The 22,039-nt window shown below is 36.8% G+C and overlaps 5 protein-coding genes across 5 annotated transcripts; 1 reads left to right on the top strand and 4 right to left on the bottom strand.

Annotated features, from left to right (window-relative positions):
• Window positions 1–731: 731 nt before the first annotated feature.
• Window positions 732–4,260, bottom strand: LOC111798945 (Thioredoxin z). The gene is made up of 4 exons (XM_023682300.2): window positions 3,881–4,260; window positions 3,642–3,764; window positions 1,336–1,416; window positions 732–1,151 (listed from the first exon to the last, which is right to left on the bottom strand). The coding sequence occupies exons 1-4, from the start codon at window positions 4,091–4,093 to the stop codon at window positions 1,035–1,037; spliced, it is 534 nt and encodes a 177-aa protein (XP_023538068.2). The 5' UTR covers window positions 4,094–4,260; the 3' UTR covers window positions 732–1,034.
• A 1,838-nt stretch (window positions 4,261–6,098) lies between these two features.
• On the bottom strand, window positions 6,099–7,713 carry LOC111798944 (ARM repeat superfamily protein). The gene has a single exon (XM_023682299.2). The coding sequence runs from the start codon at window positions 7,377–7,379 to the stop codon at window positions 6,423–6,425; it is 957 nt and encodes a 318-aa protein (XP_023538067.2). The 5' UTR covers window positions 7,380–7,713; the 3' UTR covers window positions 6,099–6,422.
• A 1,131-nt stretch (window positions 7,714–8,844) lies between these two features.
• LOC111799196 (hydroxyproline O-arabinosyltransferase RDN2) lies at window positions 8,845–13,907 on the bottom strand. The gene is made up of 9 exons (XM_023682637.2): window positions 13,729–13,907; window positions 11,664–12,257; window positions 11,463–11,530; window positions 11,174–11,375; window positions 10,949–11,046; window positions 10,245–10,314; window positions 10,089–10,160; window positions 9,895–10,008; window positions 8,845–9,091 (listed from the first exon to the last, which is right to left on the bottom strand). Exons 2-9 carry the CDS (start codon window positions 12,078–12,080, stop codon window positions 9,029–9,031), a joined length of 1,104 nt encoding a protein of 367 aa, XP_023538405.2. The 5' UTR covers window positions 12,081–12,257; window positions 13,729–13,907; the 3' UTR covers window positions 8,845–9,028.
• A 485-nt stretch (window positions 13,908–14,392) lies between these two features.
• LOC111798731 (uncharacterized) lies at window positions 14,393–17,250 on the bottom strand. Its single transcript, XM_087125573.1, has 7 exons — window positions 17,041–17,250; window positions 16,698–16,928; window positions 16,153–16,189; window positions 15,520–15,759; window positions 15,015–15,062; window positions 14,611–14,942; window positions 14,393–14,533 (listed from the first exon to the last, which is right to left on the bottom strand). The coding sequence occupies exons 1-7, from the start codon at window positions 17,106–17,108 to the stop codon at window positions 14,461–14,463; spliced, it is 1,029 nt and encodes a 342-aa protein (XP_086981699.1). The 5' UTR covers window positions 17,109–17,250; the 3' UTR covers window positions 14,393–14,460.
• Window positions 17,251–20,678: 3,428 nt separating this feature from the next.
• LOC147791574 (uncharacterized) lies at window positions 20,679–22,006 on the top strand. The gene is made up of 3 exons (XM_087125155.1): window positions 20,679–20,820; window positions 21,637–21,692; window positions 21,765–22,006. The coding sequence occupies exons 1-3, from the start codon at window positions 20,742–20,744 to the stop codon at window positions 21,981–21,983; spliced, it is 354 nt and encodes a 117-aa protein (XP_086981281.1). The 5' UTR covers window positions 20,679–20,741; the 3' UTR covers window positions 21,984–22,006.
• The last annotated feature ends 33 nt before the right edge of the window (window positions 22,007–22,039 follow it).

The following is a 22,039-nucleotide window of genomic DNA, read 5'->3' as shown; positions in this document are numbered from 1 at the left end:
ATTGCTAGTAGATATTGTCCTTTTTGGGAATGTATTGACATATGATCGCTAGTTTAAAATATTACAATTTTAGCCTTTAAATATGTCTCTTCAACAAGACAAAAATGCACCTAAATCGACGGGGTGTTGCCATCTTTTATTTATATGTTCTTTAACAGCGATGTAGAATGCAGTTCGACCTCGTAAAATTTGGGCAAATTGATGTCTTTCTCAAATAATTTGAGTTCTTCCGTGGCTGTTACAAATCGTCTATTTGATTTGAACTTCGACACAAATGTCAAGACGAACTTTGAAAATGACGATTTGGATTTTCCTTTCGAAATTCTGCTCAAGGTTTTGTTCATCTCTACAAACTAGTTAATCTTACTTACATAAAAAAAAAAAAAAATAATAATAATAATAAATAAATAAATTCAAGCAATTACGTTCCTCATCTTAAAAAACAAGTGACAATAAAAACAGTCGATTTTTTTTTGTTTGATATCGACGAGTGTCTAGGCTAGCTTGCGTTCATCTCGATTATTTTGACCAGACATCCATCTGACCCTATTATATTTGGTTGAAGCATGTAGTGTCAACAAAGAAAACGCTACGTCTAACCTTATTACACTCCATCTTGCCCTCTCTCATGGCGAGATTCCCTCTTAAAATTCCAGCTCGAGATCCCGACATCCCATGCTCTCGAGAACACATATTTGACAATAGGGTATAAGTAGATACATTCGAATCGATTTCCAAAGAGCCGAAAACGAACCGAACCAAACCAACCCATGATTAAATTTTTAAAACCAACTAAAACTCTGTTAGTTGAACTGTTGCTACTACAAGATAACACTTCCTAAAGAAAAGAAAATTCTGTTTTCAGTACAAAATGATGGGAGCAAAGTAATAGCTTTTCCGCCATTCAAATCTCTGGTTAAAAAATGACTTACTGGAGGCCAAAAAACTCCATCCACGACTCGAAAGAACACGTTCGAGCTCCAAATTTCCCGCTGTGTTGACAAGGGTATTCCTGATGTTGCTTTCTTCATAGCTCACATCTCTTTATCGATGATATCTCGCATCATCTGAATCGGAATGAGACCTTCGGTGCGGATAGCTTCTTTTTTCGGATCCGGGCTAATGAAAAAGAGAGTAGGCAGTCCTCTCACCTGAAACAAGGCATCAAACTCAGATTTACCTTTCAAACGAACAAAGACAATATCTTTCACAACTCGATTTGCTGATAATTGATGTGTTTGTAGATCATACAGATGAGAGTGTTTCGTGTAAGAACGCTTTGTCGTATAGAGACCAAGCAAAGAGGATAGGGAGAAAGGATTGATGTGTTTTCACCTGCATATCGCGCGAGAATTCATATTCGTCATCTGTATCAACCTTGATGATCATTGCATTGTTCTCGTACTCGACCGCAAGCTGTGGTAAGAGCTACACGTTAGCGATTGCTTCCATGATTTCCAAAATGGAAGTTGAATAAGCATGTATTAGTTACAGCCTAATCCAACAACTCCAAATGTTAATCTATGTTCGAAGTTAATAGATAATGCTATCAGCTCAAGCAATCGTCTCGAGCATCGACATGTTCAGCAAACAACACATTTGCAAATAATCAGATATAGCAGATCCATGAGGCAATGTGAAATTTGAAAACTAGCCCACTCTGGGGAATAATGGGAAGTTTGGCAGATGATGCGAGGCCGAAGAGATTTGAAAATATAAAACTTTCATGAACGAAAATCAATAGTAAAAGTGTTGTAAAATATCACCGACATGACAATAAAAATAGTACTGATATGTGGTTGCATTGTGTGAGATCCCACATCGATTGGAGAGGGGAACGAAACATTGCTCATAAGAGTGTGGAAACCTCTCCCTAACAAACGCATTTTAAAACTGTGAAACTAACGGCGATATGTAACGGGCCAAAGTGGACAATATTTGCCAGCGGTGGGGTTGGGCTGTTACAAATGATATCAGAGCCAGATACCGAGCGGTGTGCCAGCGAGGACGCTGGCCCCAAGGAGAGTGGATTGTGAGATCCCACATCAATTGGAGAGGGGAACAAAGCATTGCTTATAAGGGTGTGAAAACCTCTCCCTAATAGCCATGTTTTAAAATCGGGCTGACAACAATACATAACGGGCTAAAACGGATAATATTTACTAGCGGTGGGCTACCATTTTCCTTGAACAAACCACTACTTTACTCCAGCGCATACACAAAATGAAAGTGCAAAAACTCCATCCAACCAACTTTGTTCAAGCAAGTTTGACCAGAACTATAATCTATAGACTTGTTTATGGTGAGTCTTGCTCCCACATATTCTTTGTTCAATAAAAATAACACAAATTCGCAGAAACGTAAGCTTTGTGCTCGTGATAAGCTTTGTACGTGATCACGAGCACAAAAATATTCAGAATACAAACAAGCTTGATAATCAAATACGTGTATCATTTTAAAGTGAACTTTCCACCTAAGATAGAGGCTAGACGTAACAGCCCAAGCTCAAGCCCACCGCTAGCAGATATTGTCCGCTTTAGACTGTTACGTATCACCGTCAGCTTCACGGTTTTAAAATGCATCTACTAGAGAGAGGTTTCCACACCCTTATAAAGAATGCTTTGTTTCCCTCTCCAACCGATGTGAGATCTCACACTAGAGCACAGAAGTAAAGAAAAAACGATGGGCGTATGGACTAGGAATCTCTTCCACCCCTATATAAACTGTAGGACACAGAATAGGAGTAAATATACTAACAAAAGATAGAATTGCTAGTTTGGGATACACTGATTGAATGCAAAGAGGATCGATTTATCGAGCCACGCAGATTATTCCTCCTGCAGTCAGACCACCATTACGAGACGATCATGTGCGATGCCAATGCTAAACCACCGTTACAGACCACAATATTACAGTGCCAACCATGTGAATAGCCCAAATCACCATGGTACTACCAGTACCCAAACTGACTACAGTAGCTTTACACATATATACTGTACATCAGGCATGCGTTCCTCTTTACCACAATTATATAGAAGCTCATCCCAGTTGTTCCAGCTAAAAGGGAAAATGTAAACTAAACTAAAATAGCCTTTAGCCTATCTAAACATACAATATATTTGAAATAATAATCAAACAGCACTCAGAAGCTAAATCACTACTAAACCAAAATGTTTAACCTGATAGTGTGAGATCTCTCTATGAGAGGGGAACGAGTGCTAGTAAGGACGCTGGCCCCCAAGGGGGGTGGATTGTGAGATCCCACGTTGGTTGAGAAGGGAACAAAGCATTCTTTACAAGGGTGTGAAAACCTCTCCCTAGAAGACGCGTTTTAAAATCCTTGAGGGGAAACCCGAAAGGGAAAGCCCAAAGAGGACAATATCTACTAGCAGTGGGCTTGAGCGTTTACAGGAAGGTTCACTTATGGATTCGAAAACTAGCATGGAACACAGCAACTTACTAGTGAGGTTTTAACACAAGGACTCCTATCTAATACCATGTTGCTACAAACTACAAAAAACTTAAGCCAATGGATAATAACATACATTCTTTGAACGCCATATTTGAAAATGAAGCATTTAGGCACATGTACAGCAAAGAAACGCCATATAAATGTGAGTTCATATCAAATTGCTACATACCATTTCAAGTTCTTGAGCCATTAGAATGCAGGGTCCACACCATGTAGCATAGAAATCGATTATAAGCGGCACATTTCTTTTCCCCTTCACCAGCTCCTGCACTTCCCCAGCCGTCATCTTCTTCTACAAACCCAACACCAAAACAAGCACCTCATAGATGATTAACCGAATCAATAGCGAAAAGAAGCGAACAATTGGCAACAAACCCACAAACAAAATCAAAGAAAACACAAGTTTACCACAAGATAATCGTCGTGGATGTACTTTCCCTTGGGGGGTTTGCACAGAATCCTTCTGGGAGTGGTGGATGATGAAAGAAGAGCATTTTGTTGATGGGTTTTGGAGGAGGAGGAGAAAGGAATTGAAATGGAAGGTCGAATGGAGCTGAAATTAGAGATGGGGAAGAGATTGGCGGTGATTTGAAGGGTTTTGGGGGGCTGTAAAAGCGCCATTGACGAAGGGGGAGAGGTTCAACTGTTGCAGTGGAGGGAAATCCTTCGTTTTCGCAATGGATATGGTTTGGTGACTGCTCCAGCCAGGTCGAATTGCCTCGAATTACGCTTCCAAGTTCTTTCTCTTATCAGCCATATCCGTTTGATTTGTGAGGGCTTCCAAAGTTTTTCATTTTTGGTCCTTTTAATCACACCATTTATACGCTTAATTAAAAAGATTAAGAAGAAAAACTTAACTTAGTCTTCATGATTAAGAACTTAATTTTTATCCAAATTTGTAATATTGATAATCATTTATTTTATTATCAATTTAATAAAAACATTTATATTCTTACTAAAATTCGATTTTTAATTTTCAACACTTAGCCTGAGTTTCAAAAAATTGATAATAAAATAAAGAAATTCATAGATTATTTATAAGCTTAATTTTAAAATTTAAAACTAAAGAGAAACGAATTATCAAACATAACGTGTAATAATATTCATTTTTTGCAAATTTTTTTAAAATAAATAATTTAATTAAAAAAAAAAAAAAGTTATTAAGAATTGTGTAGATGTGTTCTAAAAAAGTTCAAAATGTTTACAAAAACGAAAAATTAGCTATAATTTTTTTTAAAAAATTTTAATCTAAATTTCATTTTAATTGATAAACTTTTTAGGTTGATTTAATTTTGATATTTAAACCATGTAAAATTACAATAGTAAATAAATAAATAAAAAGTTTATTTATCAAAATATCACTCCATCTACCAATTTAAATTTAAGTTAATCATTTAAAGTATTATTACTTTTGTAGTAAAAGGTCATAAATTTAACTAAAAAATGAAACTTAACCAAAGTTTACCTTCTGTTCTTTTGCCCATGATGAACTGTGGGCCCTCATGCTCAAGAGACTTGCCATCATCTACTGTCGAAGAAAGCACTTCTTTTTTAGCAGATCATAAGTTTATGCAATGTAAAAAACTCACCAAAAATCAGAAGGCAAATAGTGAACTCACAAAGAACGAGCATGAGGATTGTTGGGGAGGAGTTACACATCGACTAATTAATGAGTTGATCGTGGGTTTATAATGCTGAGAATTGTTGGGAGAGGAGTCCCATATCGACTAATTAAAGGGTTGATCATGGATTTATAGATAAGGAATACGAGACATTTTGAGGAAACAAAAAACAAAGTTATTTGAGTTCATACTCAAAATGTACCATATCATACCATACCATTGTGGAGAACTGTGGTTTCTAACATGATATTAGAGTCATGCTATTAACTTAGTCATGTCGATAGAATTCTCAGATGTCGAACAAAGAAATTGTGAGCCTTGAAGGTGAAGTCAAAAGTGACTCAAGTGTCCTTTGTTCGAGGGATCTAGAGAAAGAGTTGAGCCTCGATTAAGGAGAGACTATTCAAAGGCTACATAGGCCTCATAGGAGGCTCTATGGTATGCTTTGTTCGAGGGGAGGATTGTTGAGAGAGGAGTCCCACAACGACTAATTAAGGGGTTGAATACATCTCCATTTGTACGAGACATTTCAGGGAAACCAAAAGCAAAGCCATGAGAGTTTAAGCTCAAAGTGACAATATCATACCATCGTGTAGAGCCATAGTTTCTAACATTTTGTACGGCCAAAAAGAAGTTGAACTATACCAACCGTGGTTTCTAACATTTTGTACGAAAGCTTTACATCGTTCATCTGCAATACTCAACATTTTACACTATTTTCACATTCAAGAGGAAAACTCAAATGAAATGTTACTATTCATCCATCCATCCATCATACCAGTAAGGGTTTCATCATTCTAAAGTAATGGGAGAAGAATGACGTGGGAGTTTGGTGAGCTAAGTGAAGAACATGGATTTGGGTTAGCAATAAAAATCACTATAAAAATGGAGTGGATAAAAGATTGGTAATAGGATAAGAACAAAGAGGCAAAGGACAAGCACAAAGAAGGAAAGCAACCCAGAAATGGAATGATCCAAATACAGCAGATAGGTAAAGAAGCATATCCTGATAATGGTGCTTCAAACTCTATCCATTCATTCACCATTAATTACCAACTCAACTTCAGACATAAATTCTAGGTGGAACAGAGATTACATACCAAAGATCAGCCACAAGATCATGCGAGTCACATGAAAATTTGTTGAATTCTAGGTCGAAAGTGTAGAATTTTGATACTGAACTATAATCTACAGATACATTCATGTTGAATTTGTACATGGAATTTGTTCAAACGAGGGAAAAAGAATTAATCCGATCACACATGAATATGGTGGAGAGTAATCAATCAATCAATCAATCAAAGAGAGAGGGAAGATGGAGCAGAAGCCTATTCAGAGCATGAATTTATCAAACGATCCAACTGCAAATCCTCGAATACGTTACCGTCGATGTCGCCACTTGCAATTAGCTTCAACAATTCCACCGCCTTGGCTTTCCCCTTCTCACTGCCGTTCATGGCCACATCTCCAATTTCGCTCAAGATTCCAGATCCCAAATCCTTGATGTCCTCCTCCGCCCTCTCTCCTCCCCACCTCGCTAAATTCAACAACGCCGATACCGCGTTCTCCTTTGTCCTCTGACTTGAACCAGTCCCTGAATCCAACAAATCCACCAAAACTCCCAATCCGGAAACCTTACGAAACGCTAATTCGCTATCTTCACATCCCGCTACCTGCGCGACCACCGCCGACGCATCCTCAACAATCCCGGCGTGACTGCCGACCACAACCAAAGAGAATAACGGAGGAATCACTCCGAGATCGACCATAGTGGACCGATTCGGCTGACACAGCGCAATCCCAAACAACGCTTTCAGAGCATCCTTAATCGATCTCTGAGGAGATTTCCTAAATTTGAGAATATCAACAAGCGAATATATTATATCACGCTTTGAACCAATAATCGGGCGGTACTCATCCACAACGAGAAGACTATGAAGAGTCGCAGCACAGGACTGGACAGCGGCGGCAGAAGAAGAGGAATTATGATGGCCAAGCACATGAGAAATCGCGTCGAGGAGGCCATGTGTGGACATCAAAGCTTCACGGGAGGAAATTGAGAGATTAAGCAGCGTAGCAGCGGCGTCTTCTTGGGCAGCGTGAGAGGAGGAATACAGAGTCTCAGCCAAGTAAGGAATTGCACCAGTTTCAGCAATAAGCGATCGGCTCTCAGCGTCGTTCTTCGTCATCAATCGGAGCTCCGACAGGGATTCGCACCGGATTTGCTCGGAGACGGAGCTAAGACGAGAGACCAAAGTGGAAGCCGTACGGCGCTTCACCTCCATCTTCAGCAACTGCAATGGAGTCGAATCGAATCGAATCGAATCGAATCGAAACGATAATCAAGAATTTGAGTGAGAAGAAATCTGGATTTGCAGAGGAATTTAGGTTTTTGTAGGAAATTTGAACGGAATTGAATCGGATAGAAGGAGTGGAGTAAGAAGAAGAAGGAGAAGAAACCCGAGGGTTTGGTGAGAAGAACTGAAATGACGAAAATAGCCTCAACGTGTAGACGCAACGTATGTGGCGGCGGAGGGGCAGTGGGGTCCATAAATTTCCAGCAGACGAAATTGTTGTTTCCAACTTGGAATCTTTTTAAAACATTGTGCGTTCAAACTTTCTATTTATTTATTTATAAAATAAATAAAAGTAATTTGTTTAATTAAAAAAAAATTATTAATTAAACGTGAGCATTTAATTAGTGGAATTATTATATATTTTTCATTAATTTATTATTTATATACGAGTAGCATGAAATATTATCCTCTTATCTTCTTAATATTGACATATAATAATAATAATAAATAATTTAATAATTTAATAATTAAAAAAACCACTATTTAAATATTTAAATATTAGAGATTAAAATGAAGGGTGTTGTAGGGCAATGGGGATGGAATTTTAAAATGTCAAAAAATTGGAAAAAGGATTTCAAGTGTGAACTCATCAATAGTCAAATATTCCATACTTATTTAAACTATCTCACTCACCGATCAAAAGAAGCTAAACTTTTTTCAAATTACACGTGCGAGAGAGCTTGTCGAGTAAAGGAGTGTGAGATTCCACATTGATTCGAGAGGAAACCGAAACATTTCTTATAAGGGTGTGGGAACCTCTCTCTAACATACACGTTTTAAAATCATGGGGCTGATGGCAATACGTAATGAGTCAAAACAGACAATATCTACTAGTGGTAGACTTGCGTCCTAAGACAAGGAAACCTCTAATGGGTCAAAACAAATATTGTTTATTTTTGTCTGTTATATATGGTTGTTGTTCTAAAATATGTTTTATTATCTAATAATTACAAACATTTTTTACTGTCTTAAAAGTAGACAAAATCCATTAAAATTTAATACGTGGACAAAAATATTTTAAATTTTATTATATAAATCAAACTTGCCAACACAAAGTTGACTGAGTCAAATTGGTTTGGTTGACTTTTTCAATTTCCAACTTGCCCCAAATATAGATTTGACCCCTCAAAAAAGAAATATTCCACTTAGCCCCCATTAATTGGACTTGCCTTTGCCTTTTGGTTAAAAAAATGGTCAAAATTACTAATTGGTCCTTATACTTTTTAAGTGTTGCAATTAGCCCCTTGTAATTTTTTTTTGTTTTTTTTTGTCCCGATATGTTAGTAATAAGCTCAACGAGCAAGTCAGACATGTGAAACTCAATTAAACGATAAACTAATAACTAAGAGAAGAGACAAACAGCAGCCCTGGACAAAACACGAGAGGCTGAATGCTCAAATGAAACGTTCAAGGGTATGATTGTAATAAAGTTCATAGTTCAAGGTCGTTTGTGCAATTTCCTCGAAGAATCAAAACAAGGGTATTTGATTGGTTTCTATAACAATATCATGGCCTTAAACATTAAACATCTATAGGAATATCCCCAAAAGCTTGGGCACCTTGTATCTCTTTTATATCTATGTTGTGTCCCAATTTGGAATGTTAGCGGTTGCTTCATTCACCATCTTTACTAGGGTTACCTGCCAACAATGAACATAGAGGCCACAAATCACTTTTCATAAGAGCAATTTCGCTATTTCAAATATGTTAGGACTATGCATGGTTCAGTATGGTTTCCGAGTTTTATGCACTTCCTTAGTTTGCAGGAATACGACCAAACAATAAACTAAATCATCCTCGACATGGGTTTCTATAATAGTCCAAGCTCACTGTTAGCTGATACTGTTCTCTTTGGACTTTCCCTTCGAGAGCTTTCCCTCAAGGTTTTTAAAACGGCCTGGCTACGGAGAGGTTTCCAACCCTTAAGGAATGCTTTGTTCCTCTCTCCAACCAATGTGAGATCTCACAATCTACCCCTCTTGGAGGCTAGCGTCCTTGCTGGCACATCGCTTGATGTTTGGCTCTGATATCATTTTGTAATAGCTCAAGCCCACCATTAGCAGATATTGTCCTCTTTGAACTTTCCTTTCAAGGACTTCCCCTCAGTTTTTAAAACACGTCTACTAAAAAGAGGTTTCCACACCATTATAAGAAATGTTTCATTCCCCTACCAACCGGTGTGGGATCGCACAATCCATCCCCGTTGGGGGCCAGCGTCCTCGCTGACACACCGCCCAATGTCTGGCTCTAGTATCATTTTGTAACAACCCAAGTCCACCGTTAGCCGATATTGTCCTCTTTGGACTTTCCCTTCGAGGTTTTTAAAACGCGTCTATTAGGGAGAAGTTTCCACACCCTTGTAAGAAATGTTTTGTTCCTCTCTCCAACCGAAAAACATGCGGCAATAGGTGAAGACAAGGAGAATGGGTTTCTAGAAACGTACCACACTTTCAGGAACTCCGGGAGGGGGTAAAGAAATGTTTCTCGGAGGAGGTCCACGTAAATGCGACCTCTTGTCGAATCGCCATTCACCAATTTTACCATAAGTCAATTCGCCCTAATGATTTTCAGGAAAGTGAGTTCATTATAAGAGCTAAGATTATAGAAAAGAAAGGAACAAAGGCAAAGAAACTTCACCTTTAAGTTGTAGTCACATCCGTAAGTATAATGTATAATGAACTTTTTACCAATCTCCAAGTCCCATGGTGGCTGACCAGTTAGAAAAGAAAAAGAAGGAACATCTCAAGATTGGTTTCAATATGGCTCACCAGTTAGAATCAATGGATGTCATACCTGCAACATAAAATCTTTCCGAAGAACGTGCTGCACGCCATGCAAAGCTGAAGCAACTGCATAAGCATACCTTCGGGGAAAAAGTGAGCTTTAGAAGACAGCATTTCACTACGGATTTTAAAATTTGTGTATCCTCGTCAGCCTTACGGTTTTAAAACGCGTCTACTAGGGAGAGGTTTCCACACCCTTATAAGAAATGCTTTGTTCCCCTCTCCAACTGATGTGGATCTCACAATCCACCTCCCTTGGGGCCAACGTCCTTGCTGACACACTGCTCAGTGTCTGGCTCTGATACCATTTGTAACAGCCCAAGCCCACCGCTAACAGATACTGTTCGCTTTGACCCATTACGTATCACCGTCAGCCTCACAGTTTTAAAACGTATCTACTAGGGAGAGGTTTCCACGTCCTTATAAGGAATGCTTCATTCCCTCTCCAATCGACGTGAGATCTCACAATCCACCCCCCTTGGAGCCCACCGCTAACAGATACTGTTCACTCTGATACCATTTGTAACAGTCCAAGCCCACTGCTAGATATTGTCCGCTTTGGCCCGTTACGTATCACCGTCAGCCTCACGATTTTAAAACACGTCTACAAGGGAGAGGTTTCCACACCCTTATAAGGAATGCTTCGTTCCCCTCTCGATCTCACAATTTGGAATACTATAGAATACAAAAGGTTTATCGTTTCTGAAAGCTTACATTTCTAGCACCCATCCGAAAACTTTATCCGCCTCGGGATCCTCTTTCATCTTCAATGAAACATTCATCCATGTAGGAGCAATCTTTTCCAGCAAATCCTGATAAACAAAACCGATATAGCACATCGAACAGTAAACGTCGAGTGAGTAAAAAGAAAAGAACTTTGCAAGAATGGCAACAGGGAAAAGAAAATATCATGTTAAAAGGTGTTAATCTCCCAATCACCTTCCTGATAATCACGGGGGAGTTTCCGATCGGGTCGATATTGGTTACAGGGCCATATTCCTCAGGGAAGAACTTTCTCAAAACCTTTTCGTTTTGATCGGGTTTGATGTAGAAAAACGGAAACGCAGCTGGATAACCTTCGTTGGATAAATTAGGAAGCGGATTAACGAATATATGATCTGGTTCTGCCATTAATATATATCTGTAACATAAACAAAATCAAAGAGAATTCTAATAGTAATGTTTATGAGAGGTTCTATTCTTTAATGATTTTACATAAAATTCTCACTCTTCCTCTATTGTAGCCTTTTCCAGCCACTGCACAAAGGCCCATGGTCTGTTCAAAACAATGTAACCCTGAGAACAGAACAGACAAGTTTTATGAAAAACGAAACGAATCCAACTCATTTGAAAGAAGAAACGAGGGCGTTCGAAGCAGCTATCAGTGAGTTAAATGAACGCAAAGAAGAAAGCATGATCGGATCCTCACCCGGTCGACACCATCAGGAAGAGGATCCACCACCATAGTAGGAATCTCATCCATAAGGTTATCGGGTTTTCCCGAGTGCAAAACACGAGTGAACCCTCCCATCTCGGAGTCAGGCAAGTCTTTCATCTTCTTGTACCAGTAATACATAATTCGACATTGCCATTGGCTGTACGGAGCATCGGTCGCTGTCAAAGCAACATGGTAAGGCAACTTTGTCTTATGTTTTTTCACATTCTCTGGCATTTCAATGACGGGGTCGATCGATAACCGATTGTACGAGTTAGGTCCAACTCCCCTTCCCGTGGATCCATACCGGATAATAGCTATCACCAAATTATAAGTAACAAAGAAGAAAGCAAGAGCCAAGAGAATCAAAAACAGTGGGGAAGCCTGTCCTGTGTTCTTCCTCCCTATCATAGTAGCTATTTGTGGGATCCAAATCAAGGACTTTCAAAATTCATTATAGGATAAGTTTTCTGAATTATCCTGAAAATTTTCTGTTGCCTTTCGGATACACACGTCGTAGCTGTACGACGAACAACTTTTACAGTGTATAACTTGAGAGGCGTTCGATTCCCGCAGACGTTTATTTCACTGCCAACAAACAGAAGGAAGAAATAAATGAGATTCTGGTTGAAATTTAGAGTCCTAAACCATCTCTTAGGTACAATTTTGGTTAAGGAATGCTACCTATCCTATGATTTATGCTGAAGGATTACATATTAAAACTCTCCTTCACAGATTCTAGCCACGGCGAGGCGATATTGTAACCGCTCAAGCTCACCGCTAGCTGATATTGTCCTCTTTGAGCTTTCCCTTTCGGGCTTTCCCTCGAGGTTTTTAAAACCCGTCTGTTAGGGAGAGGTTTACACACCCTTATAAAGAATGTTTCGTTCTCCTCCCCAACTGATGTGAGATCTCACAATCCACTCCCTACGGGGCCCAGCATCCTTACTGGCACACCGCCCCATGTCCACCCTCCTTTGGGACTCAGGCTCCTCGCTGACACATCTCCTCGTGTCTAGCTCTAATACCATTTGTAATGGCTCAAGCCCACTGCTAGCAGATATTGTCCTCTTAGGACTTTCCCTTTAGAGCTTCCCCTCAAAGTTTTTAAAACGCGTCTGTTAGAAAGAGGTTTCCCACCCTTATAAAGAATGTTTCGTTCTCCTCCTCAATCGGTGTGGGATCTCACAATCCACCCCCTTTCGAGGCCCAGCGTCCTTGTTGGCACACTGATCGTGTCCACCCTCTTTCAGGGCTCAGCCTCCTCACTGACACATCGTTCAATGTTTGATACCATTTGTAACAGCCCAAGCCCATCACTAGCAGATATTATCTTCTTTGAGCTTTCCCTTTCAGGCTTCCCCTCAAAGTTTTTAAAACGAGTCAGCTAGGGAGAAGTTTTCACACCCTTCTAAACAATGTTTCGTTCTTCCCAACCGATGTAGGATCTCATAGATACAACTCTCAATTCTCAAGCAAACTTGTTTTAAACGAGGCAAACTCCGAACAGGACGGAGAAGAAAGAACAGATGCAACAATATTGAATGTATCAAAGTCAAAATCTAAAAGGGTGCAATGAGAGAAGCTGAAATGAAGAACAAAGAAGAAAAAGAGGACAAAAAAAAAAAAAAATCAAGAACATAACAAACACTACTTCAAAATTCAGAGCATCTCCATAATTTTCAAAGATATAACATCATATTTCATGAACAACTTTCTCCATCAAACCCAGAATGCACAAACAACACATAAACTATCAGAACAGATCTCAGAATCAGATTAAACTCTCCATGAACAATTGTGTGAGATCGAAAACAAAACCATTAAGCATTGACTTCAGAATCCAGTAAAATCATGAAATGGATACGCCTCAAAACTACAAAATCCATCATAAACCCAGAAAAACTCACGATCATAGAGCTTCACAAACAATCAAAGATCAAAAACACAAGAACAGAGCCACGAACAGGTAGGTGTAGCAGTATCGATCGAAATTCAAAGCAAGGGAATCAAAAACTACGAAAATTATAAAGGATTTTCAAATCAAAAGAGGTCAAACCTTGAACATCAGCGAGTCGGGGAAGAACAAATGAAAACAAATTGAGAGATCTGGAAAAGTGGGTCTTGTGCTTCCGTCAGGACAGTCGCCTCGTTGAATCTTTTGGGTTCTTTAACAAATTCTTGTTGAACCCTTTTGTTTATTAAACAAAATCTGGTTGAATCTGTTCATTTTGTGTATTTTACTCACCTAAAAATTTGGACATTTTAATTTTGTCTGTAATTACACTTTAATCTGTTCATAATCCTTACTTAGGGCGGCTGCCGTTTGTTAGCCATTTTTTTTAGCTAAGTTAATAAAAATATTTATTAAATTTTTAAATATTAATAAATATTTTAATATAATTCCTAAAAATTTAATATTTAGTTTCTATCCTATTAAATACTAATTTAGATTAAAATTTAATATTTATTTTTTAAAATTACGTTATTATAAACTTTTAAAGGTCATCTCTCGAACAACTCATTTTAATACATCATAAAAATCGTTAAAATTATATTAAATCTAAATTTGGAGTAAACAAAAATATTTTATAATTTATTTTTACGGTTTTCTCTTATAGAAATATTTTTCACCATACGACAATTTTTATTCAATCACGTCATTATTTAGTTTATTATTATACTCGAATATATTGATATAACGATATCACTAAAAATGGACAATAAATAATTCGATAAGAACCGTTAAACCATTAAATCCAACGAAGATAGTCATTTACATTTTTCGATATCAAGCTTCGGCCACCTCGTGCTTCAAACAGTCGACGTTGCACAACCCAACAGACCGCACTATATCTCCCAAGCTGTTAAATCACATCACACATCGTTAACATATTTCTATTTTTTCTAGTAGTTAGTAAGCTGTTTGAGTTTGACTTACCGGTCAAAGCTATTTCGTGGTCTTTCCGATGAATCTACGTTGTTCTTTGACTTTAGCAACCGATCCACGCTGTTTCTCGACTTATGGGTAGCTCGAGATTTGTCCTTTTGATCGGTGGTCGGTGGTGGTTTATGATCATGTTCGTGAACTTTTTTGGTTGGACGTAGTGTTTGTATGGCGGATATGAACTTACGAAGGTGATTTAGGTATTGTGGGTAAAGTTCTAAGTCACAATGGCTTCCTCCTTTGAGCCATAAGGGTTCGTACTTGTCTTTGCAAAGCTCCCACAGCTGCTTTCCATGGGAACAATCCACGACTTTATCTTCGGTTCCCTGAAGAAACTTCAATTACTAATAAACCGCAAACCCTAAACCTTATAAGAAAAAATGACCGAAAAAACTTACATGAATCACCAACACTGGACAATCAAGAAGCGGAATCTTGTCGATATTCTGCAATAATAAAAATATCTTTGAACTCGACACTTTGTTTAAAAAACATCCTTAAACTTTCCAAAGTTCAATAATATCGTTAAATAGTTTAAAAAATACATTTACTATTAGTTTTAGACGTAAACGATTAATATATTATTTTTAAAATACTTTTTGAAATTTAAAATAATAAAAAAAAACTCCAAAACTTTTTTAAAAATTTAAAATATATTTATAGAAAATATTATATTAAAAAATACCCATAAATTTTTAAAAGTAATATTTTAATCTTTATGAAAAAAAAACTTTAAAAAGTTTTTACTCATGGTAATTTTTTGAAATTATTAAAAAAAAATAATTTAAGGTAACTTTTAAAAATTTTAAAATTGTAGGGATATTTTTTGAAATATTTTTAGAAGAGGGCAAAAATGCAAATAAGAAGAAAAGGGAGGGTATATAAGCAAAAAAGGGGGGAAACCTTGTAAATGTCGAACCAGAAAGTCTTCTTGAGAGGAGGATAGAGAACACGGAGGCCGGAGAGAATTGGGCTGTGGAGGACGACGGCCCTCACCGCCGGCAGCCGCGTGGCTAACTCCAGTGTGGGCCCACTGCCGACAGACTGTCCGTACAGAATTGTTTGGTCTTCTTTAACGCCGTATGTTTCTTGCAAGCATTTGTAGGCTGCTTCTATGTCGGCGTATGTGTCTTGTTCACTTGCCTAACCCACAATCTTAAACCTTTTACTAATTGCTTCTTTAAAAATTTATCATAATATTTATTTATTTTTTAAATAATAATAATAATAAAACTCTAAATAACATTTTATTAAAAATAGTTATTTAAAGTTTATTAAAAATATTCCTTTTTTTTTTCCAAATAATAATTTATAATAATAAATGACAAAAAAAAAATCCATTAAAAAGACTCTAAATAATTATTTATTAAATTTTCTTGAAATTCAAAATTCAAAATTTCATATATATAAAAAAAATTAATTTTTTATTTTCTTGAAAAATGACTTAAAATTGGATATGACTCCATAAATAATTCAAAATAAATAGAAAATTGAAAATTTCAAAATTATATATATATATATATATATATAATATACCTTTCCAGAAGATTGTCCATAGCCAGAATAATCATATCTGCACAAAAAAAAAAATTAAAATTAAAATTAAAATTAAAAATTAAAAATTAAAAATTAAAATTGATAATAAAATTTAAAATTAATATAAAATTAAGAATTTTATATTAATAAAAAAATAAAATTGATAATAAAAAATAAAATTAATATAGAATTAAAAATTTTAATTTATATTTTATTTATTTAAATATTTTTAAATTGATAATAAAATTTATTAGGATAGTATTTGATATTACAGATTAGGTAAGAAAAACTCAATCATTCTCCATAATCGAATAAATTAAATCGATTTGTTACACTAATTCGAATCTAATCAAAATCAATCACCCTCGATTATCGACGTAATTTCAGTTATTGTATCAATAATCGATTCAATTCATTTTCATACATCCAATGAATCGGTTTGTGAAATTAAAAGTAGAACGAATTATGTAACGGATCTAAAATTTAGTGGATAACTATATCGCACACAACAAACGACACGAGACGAACGAGTAAAAATGACTAACCCCATGATGTTGACACCCAAATGGAGACTAAGTTGAACAAGAAGATGGTGAATCTGGCCAAGATCTGCAGCATTTCCATGGGAATAAAGCACTGTAAACGAAGAACAAGAAGCCTTCACATACATAGCCACAATCTCGTTCCCTCTCCTCGTCCTCGTCCTCAAAACATCCACATTTTCTCTCTCCTCCACGGTCGAGATTCTCAATTTCCCGATCTCGTCGGAATACACACTAAAAATAACATAAACCAAAATTTATTATAACCCGTCAACTTAAAATATAAAAAAAATGAAAATTTAACATGGTATTAGAGCACGAGGTTTTGAGTTCGAACGTTCGTAACCTGTACGACGGTGGGTCGGGCGGGTAGAACGCGAACTTGGCGGCCATCGAGGAAGTTGCAGACCCCATTGGTGAAAGATTGAAGCTTTTTTAAATTCAGATGCTAGAATTGTTGTTGCATGATGAAGTTGAAATGTTGGTGGGATTTTCTGTTTGGTTCCCGAGAAAATATTTGGAGTTTTTAAGGAAAAGGGAGGGAGGGAATTTATGTCGGATGAGAGTGTTTTTAAAGCAGAGGGGAGTGATTAGCGGCGGGGAAGTGGATGAACAGATCAAAGAAAGATTTTTTTTTTTTTTTTTTTTTTTTTTTTTTTTTTTTTTCTTCTTCTTCTTCTGAGGGGCCCTCCTCAAGAACATTAAGTTGGGGTTTTGTCGTTTAAGGAATTAAATCAGATGTTGGGATTTCACTCCACTGATTTAAGGAAGATTAATCTACCATTAATATGATTGAATTTATTCATAATTGTCGTATTATACGATCTTAATCATAGGTTAAAATTTTATTATATAGTTGAATGATTGTTGAATAAAACCATCTCGTTGATTCTAGAAGATTATAGAAAATACCAGATTTATAAATTACAGTTCTCTATATGTTATACTGCTTTAACCTCTATTCTCCACCAGATAGTAAGAACTGCCTGTATCGAGTGAAAGTTGCATAGCTAAAGAATATTTGACGAGAACTCTACTATGTAAGCACTAGTAGATATTGTCCGTATCGTCATTAGCTTTACGGTTTTAAAACATATCTGTAAGGAAGAGGGATCCACACCCTTATAAGGAATGTTTCGTTCCCTTCTCCAACCGATGTGAGACCTCGCACACTATTTCCACCTACGAGTTTACTTGTTTACTGTGTTTTGTAGGGAACCACCACGGTCACGGTCGAGCCCTAATGATCAAATTTCCTTGAATTTCTCAAATATGGAGACAATTTCATAGAATATTCCGACCCTTTTGCCCGATCTTCCTAACTTTTCGCTCGTTTGTGTGCTAAGCACGATCTCAAATTCGAGCTACTAATTTGGTTGTCTTCTATACTCTAGACGTCATTATTTTGTAGCTTAGTTCTTGAATTCATAGCTCTTTTTAAAAGGAAAATGAATGGGACATCAAAGAACAATCCTATGAACCCTAGCTTTTTGGGGAAAAGGTGATTGGTGATGCTTGGTGCCACATTCAAATGTTGGTATTTTAGGGAGAAAACTTCCCTTCTTTCACTCAATATGCACCAAACATCTCTCTCATTATAAAAGTAAATCATTCCAAATCATGTCTTGGGGCCTCCCCTTCCCCTTTTCTTTCGTATACAATATTATATTGAGCAGATTACGGGCATTCACTCGTCAAAGTCCATCCATAGAGATGTTACGAGGAGTTTTAGGTTTACAGGGTCCGAGCAACTAGGGTTTTCATTAAAGGGTTGTAGGAAGTTGAGATCTTTTATGGTATTCATGGCCCGATTAGGTCTGACTTACCAGTAGGTAATGATCGTTACACCCATTCAAGGATTTTGTTAGCTCGTTCTTTGAAAGCAAGTTAGAGGCAAGGAGATCTAACGAGGAGTCCTTGACCCAGTTCCTCGATTCACTGTGAAAGACCCACTACTTCTTCGCTCATGGCCTATTACTTGACCCAGCTCCTCGATTCACTGGGAAGAGAGTGAAGGACCCACACTTCTTCATTCATGGTCTATTACTCGACCCAACTCGACCCAACTCCTCGATTCATTAGGAAGAGAGTGAAAGACCCACTACTTCTTCATTCATGGTCTATTACTTGACCCGAGGCAAAATATTTCTATGTTTCTATATGTTCACATGACACGTCTTCTTTAGATGAGACAACGAGATAACAAGTTGATATTTAGTATAGAAACTATATGAAGGCTGTAAACTGACCGACGCCCATACTTTAAGACACAAACATATAGCTCGACACGTGGAGTTTGGCCAAGAAAACAAGACTTCTTTGAAAAGAGAAAGATCTAAACTTCTTTTATATATATATATATATATATATATATATATATATATATATATATATATATAATATAATATAGTACATATACCAAGAAAAAAATTAATAAATAAATAAAATAAAACTTTTTTGGCATTGAGAAAATAAATAAATAAATAAATAAATAAAGAGAGAGGGCGTTGAAAACATAGCTTAGAAGTCCACCCTTGTTTGTTTGGATCCATGAAAAAAGCTGACCTCGTTCATCCCACAACGTTAGACAAGCGCACAACAACAACTCACACCTTCCTTTCTACGATGACACTTTTAATTAAAAAATAATAATATCAAAGTTCATCGATATTGATAATCTTCTCGTATCTGATAGCATACCTATCGGTTGCTCTAATAAAGTTGGACATTCATGTTTGGTTTGTTTATAGAGAAAGGTATCATCGTGAGCACACATGAACCCTAGCTCCGTTAGCTTTAATCTTCTCGTATTTGATAACGTACCTATCGGTTCCTCTAACAAAGTTGGACATTCATGTTTGGTTTGTTTATAGAGAAAGGTATCATCATGAGCACACATGAACCCTAGCTCGGTTAGCTTTAATCTTCTCGTATTTGATAACGTACCTATTGGTTCCTCTAACAAAGTTGGACATTCATGTTTGGTTTGTTTATAGAGTAAGGTATCATTGTGAGCACACATGAACCCTAGCTCGGTTAGCTTACACTGTCGGTCATGTCTCAAACTAAAGTAGAAGAAATAATTTGGACGATTGATAACATTTTATAAATCACGATCAAAATTTATAAAATGACATCAGGGCTCATCAGAATTACTCTAACGGGTGTCATCTTATGAATAAGAATCGAAGTTTGAGATTATGGTTGAGACGTGAATTGTTCTCTTTTACTTCACATTACGTTGAGCAATTCTCGAAATTTTTGTGTAACAACCTAAACCCACTGTCAGTAGATATTGTCCGTTTTGACACGTTACGTATCACCGTTAATCTCACAATTTTAAAACGCGTCTATTACGGAGAGATTTTCACACCCTTATAAGGAACATTTCGTTCCCATCTGCCGCAGGGGAAGGGCCAGCATCCTCACTAGCATACCGTCCAGTGACTTGACTATGATACCTTTTGTAACAGCTTAAGCCCACAACTAGCAGATATTATCCACTTTGGCTCGTTATGTACCGTCATCATCCTCACGGTTTAAAACACGTCTACTAGGGAGAGATTTCCACACCCTTATAAGAACTATATCGTTCCGTTCTCCAATTGATGTGTGATCTCACACTTTAACCATTTTGAATAACGACAATTGCAAACAAATTCTGAACTCGTAGTATAGACATGCACGTTCAACAATCGAGCTCGGTCTAATATATATATTCAAAGAAAACGAGTTCGACACATGGGTTTGCACCAAAATTGATGCTAATACACATCTAACAAAAGATTTAGGTTTTCGAAACTTCCTAGAATGAATTGAATGAACATGTTTTTGGGATTTCAAAGCATGAAAAACAGAGGGATGTCGGAGACAAGCAGTCCCATAGATTTGACTCAATCCCACTTTACACACTCTTTTCTATAAATATCTCCCTTTTGTCTCCTCCAACAACTCCTCTCCACTAAACAAAACCCTAAAAAAACCCTAAAAAAACCCTAAAAACCCCATTTTTGTGCCACCATTTTCATTGTGCTCAAACAATCAAAGATGGGTTTTGTTAGGTTTGCTTGCTTTTTGCTGGTTGTTCTTCCAATTACATCACTTTCCATCATGAAGTTTCATCGAGGTCTCTATCTTTCGTTCATTTCAATACGTAAATTTAGAAGCGGGTTTTCTTCTGTTTAGTAGAGATTGAACTCGAATCAATTGAATTATGTTCGTTGCTCACGTTTGAATCGATTTGATAATATAATGCTAGTTTTGTTGCACTTTATAGCCTTACATAGACTAGTAGACGGTTAACGGGTTTTCTTGTAGGGTTAGGGTTACCTGTTTTCACTTCTCGAAAACGAAATTTGACTTTGTTTAAGAGCTCTACATCTTCTAATGAATACCCATGTTTTCTTTCTTTTCGGTTTAGGTTTAGAATACAAAGACGTAGCTCAAGCTCGAGATAGTTTTGTTAAGTAAATCAATATAAACCCTTTCCTCGTAGGGTTAGGTTACCTGTTTTCACTTCTCGAAGACGAAATTTGACTTTGTTTAAGAGCTCTACATCTTCTAATGAATACCCATGTTTTCTTTCTTTTCGGTTTAGGTTTAGAATACAAAGACGTAGCTCAAGCTCGAGATAGTTTTGTTAAGTAAATCAATATAAACCCTTTCCTTGTAGGGTTAAGTTACCTGTTTTCACTTCTCGAAGACGAAATCTGACTTTGTTTAAGAGTTCTACAGAATACCCATGTTTTCTTTCTTTTCAGTTTAGGTTTAGAATACAAAAACGTAGCTCAAACTCGAGATAGTTTTGCTAAGTAAATCAATATAAACCCTTTTATCGTAGGGTTAGGTTACTTGTTTTCACTTCTCAAGGACGAAATCTAACTTTGTTTAAGAGCCCTACATCTTCTAATGAATACCCATGTTTTCTTTCTTTTCGTTTCAGGTTTAGAATACAAAGACGTAGCTCAAGCTCGAGATAGTTTTGCTTCACGTGAAAAGGTACGTGAATATCTACCCTAATTTGACTCGAGGATTCATATATATCAATAATCTCGCTCACTTTTTCCTTAGGAACTTTTGAGCAACAACATTGGAGGAAGAAGAAGATTGGAAGTGAAAGAAGGTATGCCATTGGAAAGTAGCAAGAGCTCAAAAATGGCTGTTCCAAGCTCTTTCAATGGTGAAAATGGCAAGAAGAAGAAGAAGAAGAAATTGGGGAATGGTTCTTCATTAGTTTATGAAAATGCTGATTATTTGACTCATATGCATCACCCACCAAAACATAATTGATGGGAACTTGAAGGCTTACCTTAATGGAGTTTTGTTTTTATGTTATATATATATAT

This window comes from Cucurbita pepo, chromosome 7 (assembly GCF_057944985.1).
Source record: "Cucurbita pepo subsp. pepo isolate OVF chromosome 7, ASM5794498v1, whole genome shotgun sequence".
NCBI lineage: Eukaryota > Viridiplantae > Streptophyta > Magnoliopsida > Cucurbitales > Cucurbitaceae > Cucurbita > Cucurbita pepo.
This window is presented reverse-complemented; position numbering and strand designations above follow the sequence as displayed.

Bases quoted from the DNA above. Each gene is read 5' to 3' on its own strand.
- LOC111798945 (XM_023682300.2), bottom strand. From the start codon at position 4,093: ATGGCGCTTTTACAGCCCCCCAAAACCCTTCAAATCACCGCCAATCTC. The intron at 1,417-3,641 runs GTATGTAGCAAT...CTCTTACCACAG, and splicing joins TGGCTCAAGAACTTGAAATG to CTTGCGGTCGAGTACGAGAA. The intron at 1,152-1,335 runs GTGAAAACACAT...GCCTTGTTTCAG, and splicing joins AATTCTCGCGCGATATGCAG to GTGAGAGGACTGCCTACTCT.
- LOC111798944 (XM_023682299.2), bottom strand. From the start codon at position 7,379: ATGGAGGTGAAGCGCCGTACGGCTTCCACTTTGGTCTCTCGTCTTAGC.
- LOC111799196 (XM_023682637.2), bottom strand. From the start codon at position 12,080: ATGATAGGGAGGAAGAACACAGGACAGGCTTCCCCACTGTTTTTGATT. The intron at 11,531-11,663 runs GTGAGGATCCGA...TTCTGTTCTCAG, and splicing joins TTCCTGATGGTGTCGACCGG to GGTTACATTGTTTTGAACAG. The intron at 9,092-9,894 runs GTACGTTTCTAG...CATTGTTGGCAG, and splicing joins CCGGAGTTCCTGAAAGTGTG to GTAACCCTAGTAAAGATGGT.
- LOC111798731 (XM_087125573.1), bottom strand. From the start codon at position 17,108: ATGGGGTCTGCAACTTCCTCGATGGCCGCCAAGTTCGCGTTCTACCCG. The intron at 16,929-17,040 runs GTTACGAACGTT...TGTTATTTTTAG, and splicing joins CCCGACCCACCGTCGTACAG to TGTGTATTCCGACGAGATCG. The intron at 15,063-15,519 runs GTTTCCCCCCTT...TTATTATTGCAG, and splicing joins TCTGGTTCGACATTTACAAG to AATATCGACAAGATTCCGCT.
- LOC147791574 (XM_087125155.1), top strand. From the start codon at position 20,742: ATGGGTTTTGTTAGGTTTGCTTGCTTTTTGCTGGTTGTTCTTCCAATT. The intron at 20,821-21,636 runs GTCTCTATCTTT...TTTTCGTTTCAG, and splicing joins CATCATGAAGTTTCATCGAG to GTTTAGAATACAAAGACGTA. The intron at 21,693-21,764 runs GTACGTGAATAT...CTTTTTCCTTAG, and splicing joins GTTTTGCTTCACGTGAAAAG to GAACTTTTGAGCAACAACAT.